At 44.8% G+C, this 12,782-nt stretch overlaps 1 protein-coding gene across 1 annotated transcript; it reads left to right on the top strand.

Moving 5' to 3' along the window:
* Positions 1-304: 304 nt before the first annotated feature.
* LOC105989495 (TRPM8 channel-associated factor 3-like) lies at positions 305-10,524 on the top strand. The gene is made up of 7 exons (XM_013021585.1): positions 305-1,020; positions 3,444-4,411; positions 5,085-5,182; positions 6,722-6,935; positions 7,186-7,425; positions 8,406-8,743; positions 10,276-10,524. The coding sequence occupies exons 1-7, from the start codon at positions 305-307 to the stop codon at positions 10,522-10,524; spliced, it is 2,823 nt and encodes a 940-aa protein (XP_012877039.1).
* Positions 10,525-12,782: the final 2,258 nt, after the last annotated feature.

Below are 12,782 nucleotides of genomic sequence, written 5' to 3'. Positions count from 1 at the left end.
GTGAATACCGTTTGAGCTAGTAAAGGATTTATCTCCATAAATCCTAGGCGAGGGATAGACAGGAAGAGGAGGCCTCTCAGGTGGTAGAGGTACACACTAGTAGCAGAAAGCCTTGTTCAACCTTTGGGTGAGGAGAGGGGCCGGGAAGATACAAAGTCATGGCCCAGTAATGAATAGAAGCCAGGACAATGAAGATCCTTAGAAAGCATCCACTGGAGTTGGTCTAGCCCAGGAAACAAACAGACAGGTGAGGACTCTTAATTATACCAGGTCTGGCCAGAAGCACTGGCAGTACTGGAAGAAGATGACTCTGGCCTTCATCCGTTCAGTTTTTGCTAATTCACTCAGCATACTCAATTTTTGTTCTTCTGCAGCAGCTGACCAAACCATGGGAGAAAACGTGGAAGCCACGGCCAAGGATTTTGAAAATCTAGTGGAGGGAGTGGAACGTTGGGATCTCAGTAAAGTGCATATCCCCTCTGAACTCCTTCTGGTCAGCAAGGAGGCTTTTCCAGTGATGGTGAATGAGAAGGGCCAGGTGCTGATTGCTGCGTCCTCCTACGGTGATGGCCGCCTCCTGGTGGTGGGCCATGAGCATTACTTGTTTCAGCCTAGTTTCACTCCATTCCTGGTCAATGCAGTGAGCTGGCTCTGTCCCTTCCTCGGGTCTCCCATCACCCTGCACCCGTCCCTGCTGATAGTCGGAGGCCTTCTGAAAAAACACGGCGTTGATACAAAGATCAGGTCAGAGCCTGGTGACCCCTCGGGAGTTTACTGCACCAGTGCCTTCCATGAGAACCTGATGGAGAAGCTGTTCAGATTCTTGAAGAGCGGAGGGGGTGTGCTCATTGCTGGCCATGCCTGGGCTTGGGCCAATATGCACGGCCATCACAAAGTGCTTTCCAGGTTCCCCGGGAACCTGGTGACCAGTGTGGCTGGCGTGTACTTCACCAACATTCAAGGGAAAATAGACAATTTCAAAGTCTCTCAGAAGATGCCCTTAATTCCGCTGGACCTCAGGTGAGCAAGGCCTCTCAGAGGGGAGTTTGATCCTGGTGAAATGCCAGCAGTACTGGGAGGCTTGAGCTGGGGGAGGGCCTCACGCTTACTGCTAAGCCTCACATTCCACTCCCTCTGCTTTCTATGTTTAAGGAGCTTTCAGCCCAACAGAGGGGAAATGGGGTCACTGCTGAATCCTTGCAGATTAGCAATGTAACCATGGCCTTTGTCACAGCTACTGCGGACTGGATGTTAACGGCTTTGAGAGAAGGCAGTTTTCTGTGTTGCTTTCAGTTGAGCCTTCCAATGATAAATAATTAAGAAGAAATGGTCAGGAAGCTAATAAGAGGTGTATGATGTTCATGGGAAAGAAGGCACGTGTCTGTTTTGCCTAGGATGGTATTGCTAATATCTCATGTAATCCTTGACACATTAGATGACAAGTAAGCCCTGAATGAAGACATGAAAAAAATGTGAGCCTTGGTGTACTTCAAGCATAGAAAAGAAATGCAATATAAACCAGGCAGCTTTACAGCAGTAATTTTTCTCTCTAGAAGCAAAATGGGATCATTAGAGGAGTGTTATGTCTGAGCCAAAGCAGGTCAGTAATAGGATGGTGGGACTGGAGAAAGCCCTGTAGCATCAGCCTCCATAGTGGAGCAGGATTCAGATTCTCTGCAAAGATTAGAGAAGAACTGAGCAGTCCTGACCAGAGGATTGGGTCAAATGTGCTACATCTGTCCTTTGTTTGCTGTGAATCCTTAGAACTAGATAAATCAATGTTCTTTCTCTTCTGACTAATCCATATATGCATGTACATATGTGTGTATATATATGAACATTTATAAATATAGATATATATCACTGTCACAGATGAATAACATCCTAGAGAGGATGTTATAGCATAATTTATTTAACAATAGGTATATGAATCTGAAGTCCTAGCTGCTGTTACTTAAAGCTTCAAAATGACTCATATGTCATTGCTTATAAATGCAACCGAGATGAATAGGCATTCAGTCTGAGAAGGTGAATTGTTAGTTCAAAAATATTTGTCTCTGAAACATCAAGGGATACTGAAAAGTTGTCATCATAAAAGGCAATTAACAACTTCACTCATAAACCGTAGCCCCAGAATATTGCTAATATTGGATATTGTTAACTCTTGTTTAACATATTGTCAGTAAGAACTGTGAAAGTGTTACCTTAATTTGTGTTTTTCTGATTACAAATGTAGAAGATGATTACTATAGTTGTAGCAATATGTGTTTCTTTTTTGGGATGTCTATTTTTGATATGTCTATTTTGTACTTAAATTTTTACATAGTCTTTGTCTTTTTCTGATTGATGACGGAGTGCATTTTTCTGTATTATAGATATTACTTCTTTGACTATTTTGCACATTGCAAGCATTTTCCTCCACCATTTGTTCTTTTCGTCTGGTTCTGGACTTGGAATTCAGGGCTTTGTGTTTCCCAGGCAGACACTCTCTCACTTGAGCAATAACCTCAGCCCTTTTTGCTTTAGTTATCTTTTCATAGAGCCTCACATTTACACTTCTGCTGATCTAAACTATGATCCTCCTATTTATACTTCCTATGATAGGTATAGGCCAGCATGCCCAGATTTAATCGGTTGAGATGGCCTGGAGATATAGGCAGTGGTATTTACTTAACAAGTACAGGGCCCTGATTCTAGTTCCAACACAGCAATAGGAAGGAAGGAAAGAAGGGAAGAAGGAAGCACAAAAAGAAAAAGAAGGAAGAAATGAAGGAAGGAAAATAAAAATATAATAAATGTCTAGACAGCTCTGATAGGGATAATTTGAGAATTTTATTGCCTTTTTATTTGTGTTACATGTATTATGCACGTATATATATAATTCATGTCTTCCAAATTTATGAGCAAGATGGTTCTCTTTAGAGATGACAGACTTGTTTTCCCAACTTGATTTATTTCATATCTCTAATAATTCAGATGCACCACAGGTAAATCAGAATCATCAGCAAAATGTTGACTGAGACAACAGTTCATCCTAGGACATTTACCTAGGACATTTGTCCTTTTCAACACATATTGGGGGGTCTAGAAACAAAAAAACCTCACCTGCATAATGTTAAATTCTCTCATTTAAACCTGATTTGAAGATACAGAAATCATACAGTGTACAATTCAATAAAGCATTGAACTGTTTCCGTGGGCAGTTAAAAATCATGTGGTGATCCTTTTTTTTTTTTTTTATCCTGACTTGACTGAGAAGAAGAAAAGGACTACACCTTTTTCTCCAGGTGATACTTCCAGAAATTAAAATGGCAAAAGTCCCCCTTGGCTGGGTTTTCCCTTCCTGACAGTTTGGAAGTTTGGTACCACATGACCTTGGCTCTTGGGTCTTCTGTTGTTAGACTTCATTCCAGAGACTCTCATGTGGAAATGTCTTTTTCTAGGTGTGATGAAGAGCTCGCAGAGGACCAGAAGCAGCTCCTACAAGGAATTTCTGAGCTGGACATCCGGGCAGGGGGCATTCCCTCACTGCTGCTGGTGCACGGAGAGCTGGCCTTTCCCCTGGGCATGGATAGCTCCTCCGGCTGCTTTCTTGCAGCTTCCCACTACGGCCGTGGCCGCGTAGTGGTGGGGGGCCACGAGAACCTGATCCTCAGCCACAAGATGCACCCATTTGTGCTCAATGCTTTACACTGGCTGATTGGGACGAAGAAAGGTAAAATTGGCTTAGACTCCAAAATGAGAGCTCTGGGCCCTATGTTATCAAAACATAACTTCGAGTGGACCAGCACAGAAGTACTGAGCAGTAACTTGAGTGTCTTCTGTGGCTGTTTCTCGCTTGCCCATATGGATCCCCAGGAGGTGGAGGAATTTGTGGCAGAAGGTGGAGGGTTGCTGATTGGAAGACATGCCTGGCTTTGGAGCCTCAGGCACCCAGAAGAGAAATGCATGACACAGTTCCCTGAGAATAGGTTCCTTACCACCTTTGGCCTTGGCATCACAGATCAGACAGGTAAACGAGACCGCGTCCCGGTCCCTAAGCCTGGAGACAGAAACTACCACATCCGGACCGCGCTCTCCCAACTTGCCACCTCGCTGTACAGTGAGAAGGGCTCCATAGAAGAGAGTTGGCTGGAGAAGCTCGTACACGACTGCTCCTACCTGTTCCAAATCCTGAATCACGATGCACCCATCTACCAGTCGATGAAGAATCATATCCTGCAGATGATCAAGTGGGACGGCTTACCACTTGTGAGCAAGGAGAACCCCATCACCAAAGGGAGCTCAAAAGCTGTACTCATATCCCTGGCTGGAGAACTGGTCAAGTCAGGAATTGAGAGCTCTATGCTGCTGGATCATCCTGCCTTTCTACCTGCCACAGAATCTCCCGTCACTATTGAGATCCACACAGGTATGGAATGGAGAGAGGACCCAGGGCTGTGTAGAGAATGGCAGGGGGTGTGGGGGAGTGATGGTAGAGTGGCCAGCTTCAGCATCGTTCCAGAAGGCCTTTATCCTCAAAGGGCAACTGTGATCCTCCTATTTATACTTCTGACAACAGGCATAGGGCAGCATGCCCAAAGGTGATTGGTTGGGACAGTCTGGCAGTGGTAGAGCATTTAACTAATAGGTACAAGGCCCTAATCCCACCTCCAATACAGATTTACTTTAAAAGAAAAAATGTGTGTGTTGCTATTAGGGCTTCAACTCGGGGCTCGGGTGTCCTCTCTGGGGTTTTTCACCTACGGCTGGTGCTGTACCACTTGAGCCACACCTCCACTTCGGACTCTGTGCTGGTTCATTGAAGATAAGAGTCTCATGGATTTCCTGAGGCTGGCTTCAAACTGTGATCCTCAGATCTCAGTTTTCTGAGAGACGAGGGAGACAGGTGTGAGCTTCTGGATCCTGGAGCCCATAAACTTTGAAGAAGACATACTTTAGGGATTCGGAGTGGGGGTGGGCAGTCTGGTTAGTGAAGGAGTGCCTAGCAGAGCCCAGAGCTCTCAAAGGGTCTGTGGGAATTCTGCATGAAGGTGAAATCTTGCCACTGCAATAACTTCAGTCTTTCTTATGACTTTTGTCAGAAAACCACAACTCCTGGGTGAGCACCGGCCTCTACCTGCCCGAAGGGGAGACTGTAGAAGTAACACTGCCTGCTAAAGCTGTTGGTGCTAAACTGAAGGTGAAGTATCTGTCCTATGATGTCAACTTCTGGTATTTCCAGAGCACCTTCCCTTCTTCTCACAATAACTTTTGGGATTCTCTCCACAATCCCACCAGCCATACAAGGAAGGTACCATTCCCAGTTTACAGACAAAAGAAATAGTCACAGAAAAGCCGAAGCCTGGCCTACACAATCAGTAGGGTACATACTGCAAAACACTTAGCAGAGTCTGGACCATAATACAGACCCATGAAGCTTAGTTCCTTTTTAGCTCAGAGTCAAAGTTCCACAGATGATTGCTCCTTGCCTGTAGAACCTGAAGCATTATCCAAATATTGTCCAGCCTTCAACATGTTAGAATTACTTCCACAGAACCACGTGCCAGTGACTCACACTTGCAATCCTAACTCCTTAGGAGGCTGAGATCTGAGGATCTCAGTTTGACGCCAGCCCAGGCAGGAAAAAATCTGTGATACCCTTATTTCCAACTGGCCACCAGAAAAACAGAAGTGGTGAAGGGGTAGAGTGCTGGCCTTGAGCAAACAAAGCTAAGGGACAGCTTCTAGGTCCTTAGTTCAAGCCTCATGACCAACAAAAGAAAAAGAAAAAGAAAAGGAAAGGAAGAAAAAAGAATTTCTTCCACAGCCTTTCCTTACCTGAGACTCAGAGATATCAGGGGTGTAGCTAGTGCATTCCATGAGTCAGTATTTACTTTGGGACTGGTTTTACTTAAATAAAAATCATCTTTGGGCTGGGAAGGTGGCTCAGTGGTAGAGTGCTTACCTCACATGCATGAGGCTCTGGGTTCGATTCCTCAGCACCACATAAGCAGAAAAAGCCAGAAGTGTCGCTGTGGCTCAAGTGGTAGAGTACTAGTCTTGAGCTGAAGAGCTGAGGGACAGCGCCCAGGCCCAGAGCTCAGGCCCCATGACCGACCAAAAAAAAAATCCTTGAACTCTACAGAAAACAAGAAAGAGATGCTCTGAAGAAAATAGATGAATAGAGGTATTCTTTATTTATTCAAGTGTATAGATGCTCTTTTTCCCACCTCTGCTAGGGACAAGTGTGGCCCCAATGGGGAAGGAAGGGATAGTGAGAGGAAAAAAAAGGAGGGGGTAACAATGCCCAACAAGAAATGTGCTCATTGGGCTGGGAAGGTGGCTCAGTGGTAGAGCTCTTGCCTTGCATGCATGAGGCCCTGGTTTCGATTCCTCAGCACCACATAAGCAAAAAGAAAAAAGCGGGAAGAGGCGCTGTGGCTCAAGTGGTAGAGTGCTAGCCTTGAGCTGAAGAGCTGAGGGACAGCGCCCAGGCCTAGAGTCAGGTTCCACGACTGGACCAAAAAAAAAAAAGAAATGTGCTCATTACCTTATTGATGTAACTGTAACCTCTCTGTACAGCATCTTTGCAAGAAAATATTTTTTAAAAAAGAGTAGCCCCAATTCTCTCTGGCCTAAGACACTTAAGTGCAGAGAGAGAAAGAAGAGAGAGTAGGGGGAGACAGACAGGGGGCGGGGTTCAGAGTGGACCCAGGGTGACTTGTGTTTGCTCTGACAGGTCCTCATTGGCTGCCATACAGACAACATTAGCCATGCAAAAACTTACTTCCGCCCCCCGGTGGTGACTCAGACCTTCAACTTAGATAAAGAGAAGAAGTCCTTCTCCTGGCTGTGGGGGGGCCTCATCTACATCATTGTACCCTCTGACTACAGACTGGGTAGAATACCCATCACCATCTGTGGGGCTTCATTGGCCCCATGCTTCCAACTGGGTAAGTAGCAAGATCCCGTTCACTCTGGAGGCTGGGAAGGGGCCGTGATGAGGGGCAGGGATGGGATTCAACCTAAGGGCTTAAGCAGGAGCCAAGCACCTCCCGGGAGGTCAGAGGGGAGGATGGCAAAGGACAGGGCTTTGTGTCTTAGGTCAATACAAGTAATGATTGCTGATCAGGTGATAGCTCATGTCTCCTTTGAAACTCAGGGAAAGTGGTACAGGACCAGTTTTGCAACCTTTTATTCCAGGAAAGACATGTAAGGAGGACTGGAAGCGTCTTCGCCTGCAGAATCCAGCACCCTGGGGAGAGCTGATCACAGACAACATCATCCTGACCGTGCCAACTGCAAGCCTGCAATCGCTGGAGGACCCAGAGCCCTTGCTCCAGCTCTGGGATGAGATGATGCAGGCGGCGGCAGGGCTGGCGGCTGAGCCCTACCCTTACCGCCGGCCGGAGAGGATTGTGTTTGATGAACAGGTCTTATTTGGTGAGTGCTTCAGAGAAATAGTATGGAAATGTATTTGCTAACTGAAGTTAAGTACAATTGAGTTACAAAGCATAATTTGACAGAAATTGGTAGGGGAGAAAGGGTTCATAATGACATTTAGGACCCTGCAAACCATACATTTTAAAAGGACAGAAAAATTTATTATGATTCTCTGATCTCTAGTTAACCAGAACAAAGTTAGAAGTAAAGGTATGGCTCAAATGATAGAGTGCCAGCCTTGAATGGAAAAGCTAAGGGTCAGCACCTAGCTCTTGAGTTTACACCCGAGTATGCTTCTCCACAAAGTCAATCATTATTTAAATCTTCACAAAATGAGAGCCATGGAACAGTAAGAATAAAACGACACCACGTGTGAACTCTTGGTATGTGCCCCTGGAGAAGAGATGAGGATTCAGTGAGAAAACAGCCGTGGAAAGAGACAGGGAAGAGATGTTTGGTAAAGTTAAGCAGAGTTAAGAGGACTTCGTAAAGCTTGGGAAAACTAGAGAAAATATAAGTATTTAGAAAAAAAATAGCTGAGGAAGCCTGGTGTACATTTTCAGGATTTCAAACTGAGTGCCTAAGATACAAGACTGTACTGGAAAAGAGAAAACCTTACTGTTTCCCACCCCCCCCCCCAGAGGTCTCATGTGCAAACACAGGGCATGAACAGACAAGAGTATCCACCACCTAAAAATGTAGGAAGAGATAAACAATGCGTTCACACTCATGCCATGCTCTCTGTCCTTGACTCTTTGAACCAGATAGGAACAAGAATGGCAAACTGGGTCTATGGACCTGAGCAGGATGGAGGGCCATTGGGCTGCCCGTAAACATGGGTAAAAGGTGGAGCCAGATGCTCTTCTGCTTGATATGGGGCTACGCAATGTGTTGGAGGCCTTCTTCTGGATGGTGGGGGGAGGTGCCATCTATGAAGGGCATGAGCCATCACCAAATCTCTCTCCTGTCACTGTCTTCAGGCCTGTTGCACGCAGGATACCCCATCGTGGGCCAGACACAAATAGTGGGAGACTTCATCTCGGTGGCGGCAATCAGGTCCAACGGTCTTTGGAGCGGCCTCCATGAGCTGGGCCACAATCACCAGCGGAGTGCATGGAGCTTCCCTCCTCATACTAACGAAGCCATGTGTAACCTCTGGGCGGTCTATATCCACGAGACTGTTCTAGACATCCCCAGGGCTCGGGCCCATCCCGCGCTGAGGCCTGAGACTCGGAGGCAGAGGATCAAAAAGCATGTGGACAAGGGAGCCCCCCTGAGTGAATGGAGTGTGTGGATAGCTCTAGAAACGTATCTCCAGGTACTGGGTAGACAGGGACGGAAACGGGAGTCCACAAAGACCCTTCAGTTGTGGGTAGCTTTCTGGTGCTCCTCAGTCCTACAAGGTCCTCACCAGCTCCAATGGCTTTGGGATATGTCTCCTCCCTGGGCTCAGAAGGGCGGGCCTCTCTGTGGGTCATCGTCATGGGAAGGATAAGGAGGAGACAGTGAGTGTGCCCCCTCCTCTCGTCCACCTCACAAGTTGGTGGAAATAGGTAAAAATGGGTAGAGTCGTTATGAAAAATGCACCACGATTATGAAGCTCCATTCAGATTTACCTGATAGCTATCTTCATAGCTTAGAAGATGCTCATGTCCCCCCTCACTCTGATCAGGTATTTTTGCCAGCAGAATGGCAACTGACAACCTAAACCTTAAGCTAGACAAGTTCTGGTTTCATATTCAAATCCATGACATGTGCAGTGTCATGTAACTGTCTCCAAACCTTCCTTTCTAGTTTCTTGCTAGCTGAGGAAGTGTTATCTCTATAGTCCATGCTGTAGGTTCGGAAAGCCCAGGTAAAAATATACAAGCAGTTCATTGTTGGTCTCATAATTAGAAGGAATAGACCCAAGGACCATTTTCTGTGATAGACCATCATGACTTGGGCCCTGTGGCACTGTTTCTGGATGCCACCCTGCCTATGTGATTCCAACAAGACTGTGATGACTTTTGGAAATACCAGCTTCCTTATTAATAAGTCATCAATCTGAACATCTGCACAATACTCCCATAGAATCAGCCAGAAGTTTCAGATCCAAGTTCAACTCCTGGCCTCTGGGAACAGAGTCCTATCTCTACTCTGAGTGAAGGTGCCTATTGCTCTGGGTTCTGAGGCTGAAGTTCAGGCCAGTCAGGAGCCTCCCCTGACTCCTCACCTTCCCTTGCCAACAACATGTCAAAATCCACCTCCCCTCTTACCCAGATTGCTTCAGTATCCTCCTCACAGACTCCTTACCCTAAACCTTGATAACCTATTTTCCAAAATGCTGGGGGTGGGCGGGAGATGAATGACATAAATGTTATCCTATCACCTAACAATAACTCCATGGCTCTGCCAGTAGAGCACTCAACCTTTATTATCTGGCTCTGTCTTAATCTCCTGCTTTCCATAGGGTCATAGACTCCTAAATGTTAGGCCAGAAACCAGAACTCCACGGGTCCAGTTCTACATCTCCAATCTTGAGCTCACCTCACTCAGATTCAAGTCTTTATTAGTAAGCTTAGGAGCGGTAGAACTAACAATACTAATGTAAGTACATTTACTGAGAACCTGCAGTCCATCAACTGATGGCCAAGTACAAATTCTGTCTCTAAGATTGTATTGAGGCTCAGTAAATCATGGTGCCCATCACAGGATACACTTGTAGAGGAGGAGGAAGGAGGGGTGCATCAACAAAAACTAAATTAATATTACAAGTTGGATAAGAACTAAGAGCCACTATATAATGGTAGGTGTATGTTTCGTGAGTGACTTTATTGGCCAGGTGCTTCCTCTTCTTTGTCTTTCCAGCTGCAGGAGGCCTTCGGGTGGGAACCATTCACCCAGCTTTTTGCCGACTACCAGACCATCCATAACGCGCCGAAAGACAACTCCAAAAAGATGAATCTCTGGGTAAGGAAGTTCTCTGAAGCAGTGAAAAAGAATCTGGCTCCTTTCTTTGAGACCTGGGGCTGGCCTCTCCAGAAGGATGTGACAGACAGCCTCGCTTCTCTGCCCGAATGGGAGGAAAATCCCATGAAATCTTATTTATCTATGTGAAAGTCAAACGAATGAAATGTGTTCTCTCGGCATTAAGATAACTCATTGGGTGCAGCAAATGCTCACTTAAATTTCAACTTTCAGGATTTTTTTCCCCCTCTCAGTCTCATGTAGCATGCTCTCAGTTCTTTTGCATGATAGGAATTTAATTAGCTGATGACTTTTCAAAATTAGCATTATGGATAAATTAATCATTTTCCCTTAGATTAAGATACTTTTTAAGATATTCACAACTTGTTCCTTGTTTAACATTGAGCATTTTCTTTATTGAATTAGTTGCTTAAATGTAGAGACTTAGTCACAGGAAAGTCTTCCTCTGGATCCATTTCCAGTATTTTTATCCTACTTCTGAATTTATTTTCCAAATATCATTTGTGTAGGTGACTTAAACAGAGCTCAACACACACTTCTTGAAAATGAGTAACAGTAACTCCCAGATGGAAAATACACTATGTACTACCCCTAGATAACTGGACTACAATAGTCCCTCATTGTACCAACCCAAGGAGCTAGGACCTACAACATACAGACTTGTTTCAAGCTAGTGTGTTACTGGAAATTAAAGCTTGAATACAAAGCACTGAACTTCATTTAGACATGTGTGTGAAGTTCTGTGAAGGTATTGATTTATATACTTACCTTTAAAATATTCATTAGAATTAGTTCCTTAACATGTTTTTTTTCTATCACATATGCTCACTTGTCTATTTAGAGGAGACCAACCACCCTGCCTGGGGAAATGTCGGTGATGTTGCTCTGGGTAATAATTCTGTGACGTACTGACAGCTAAAACTCCAGTTGTTTTAGACAACTTGATGTGAATGTCAGCTAGATGGACCAAGACAAGGAAATCCCCACCACACAAATATTGGCATGTGCCACACAAACCCACAAAAGCTGTAAATAAATAAATAAGCTACAGCCTTAGGTAGGAGCTTACTGTAGGAGCTTCCATGCTGAAAGGTCAATGCTATTGCAAATCCAAGAAGCGTGAGCATGCCGAGCTGTGTGTGCGCATAATCGTATGGTCTCTTCTGTCAAGCGCAGAAACTGAAATTTTAAACTGACACACTAAGAGTGCTAGAGCAAGAATCAAGCATAGAAGCAAGGATCAAACATAGATAACTGTGTGCTAGATCCCCAGCATGTAACTAGAACTGTCATAGTTATTCTCATACACTGAAGGTATGCTTACAGTCAGCCTGTAACGGGACCTAATTCTCATGTATATAAATTTGACTTTCTTTATAATGGATTCTTTTCATCTTTTTCCATGTGTTCCATGAAACTTCCTCTTGAGCACTGTCTTTTCTTTTCCTCTGACTGAAATAGGGGTTGCAGGGGGGTAGAGGGGAGGCAGCAGAATAGGATCCTCAGAGTTCTTATCATGAAAGTGCATGTAAAACCACTGATGTCCAAGCATAGCACTCTGTCCCCGGGACATAGAGACTCAGCATGGATGCTCACAAGGCCTGAAGAGCCAACTCTGTGTCCTTCTTTTGGCACTAGCAGGAGATAATTTCTTTCTGAGATCATGACTTCTATGAACCATATCTAATTCTACAAATGGTACAGCGTTGTCTCAAGATCACCATTTTCACAGAAAGAGGAATTAATGTATAAAGAAACACACACAAAAGAAAACGAGAAACTTTAAAAAGAGATTATATCCCCAAAGATACTTCTCAAAAGTATAGATACAAAGTGTGGTGGCTCACACCTGTAATCCTAGCTACTCAGGAGGCTGAGATCTGAGGATTACAGTTCAAAGCCAGCCTGGGCAGGAAAGTCCATGAGATTCTTATCTCCAATTAACCACCAGAAAACCAGAAGCGGAACTGTGGCTCAAGTGGTAGAGCACTCGCCCTAAGCTGAAGAGCTCAGGAACCGCGCCCAGGCCCAGAGTTCAAGCCCCATGGCTGACAAAAAAGAAAAATCCAAATTCCCACCTCAATCTATAGAAACGTTAGGTGTGGATATGTGCTTGCCAGCCCAGCTATGCCAGGGGCATAAAATCATAGTCTAAGCCAGCCTGGTAGATAGCAAGATCTCATTTTAAAAAAATACCAAAAAGGGCTGGGAGCTCATTCAAGTGCCTTGCAAGGTCTCAGACCTTGAGTTTAACCTCTAGTACAAAAAATTAAAAGTTAAAAGAAGAAAAATCTAGATATTTCAGTACAGTAGTGATTTAAGCTCCAGGTCAATACATAGGTTGTTTTGTGTTTGTGTGGTTGGTTTATTCGGTTGGTTTGTATGTA

The sequence above is a fragment of the Dipodomys ordii genome, unplaced genomic scaffold (genome assembly GCF_000151885.1).
Source record: "Dipodomys ordii isolate 6190 unplaced genomic scaffold, Dord_2.0 Scaffold56, whole genome shotgun sequence".
Taxonomy (NCBI): domain Eukaryota; kingdom Metazoa; phylum Chordata; class Mammalia; order Rodentia; family Heteromyidae; genus Dipodomys; species Dipodomys ordii.
Note: the sequence above shows the minus strand (reverse complement) of the source record. Positions and strands in the feature narration are given on the sequence as shown.

Coding starts and splice junctions, on each gene's coding strand:
- LOC105989495 (XM_013021585.1), top strand. CDS start 305: ATGACTCTGGCCTTCATCCGTTCAGTTTTTGCTAATTCACTCAGCATA. Junction 4,412..5,084: donor CACTATTGAGATCCACACAG/GTATGGAATGGA, acceptor GACTTTTGTCAG/AAAACCACAACTCCTGGGTG. Junction 8,744..10,275: donor CTCTAGAAACGTATCTCCAG/GTACTGGGTAGA, acceptor TTGTCTTTCCAG/CTGCAGGAGGCCTTCGGGTG.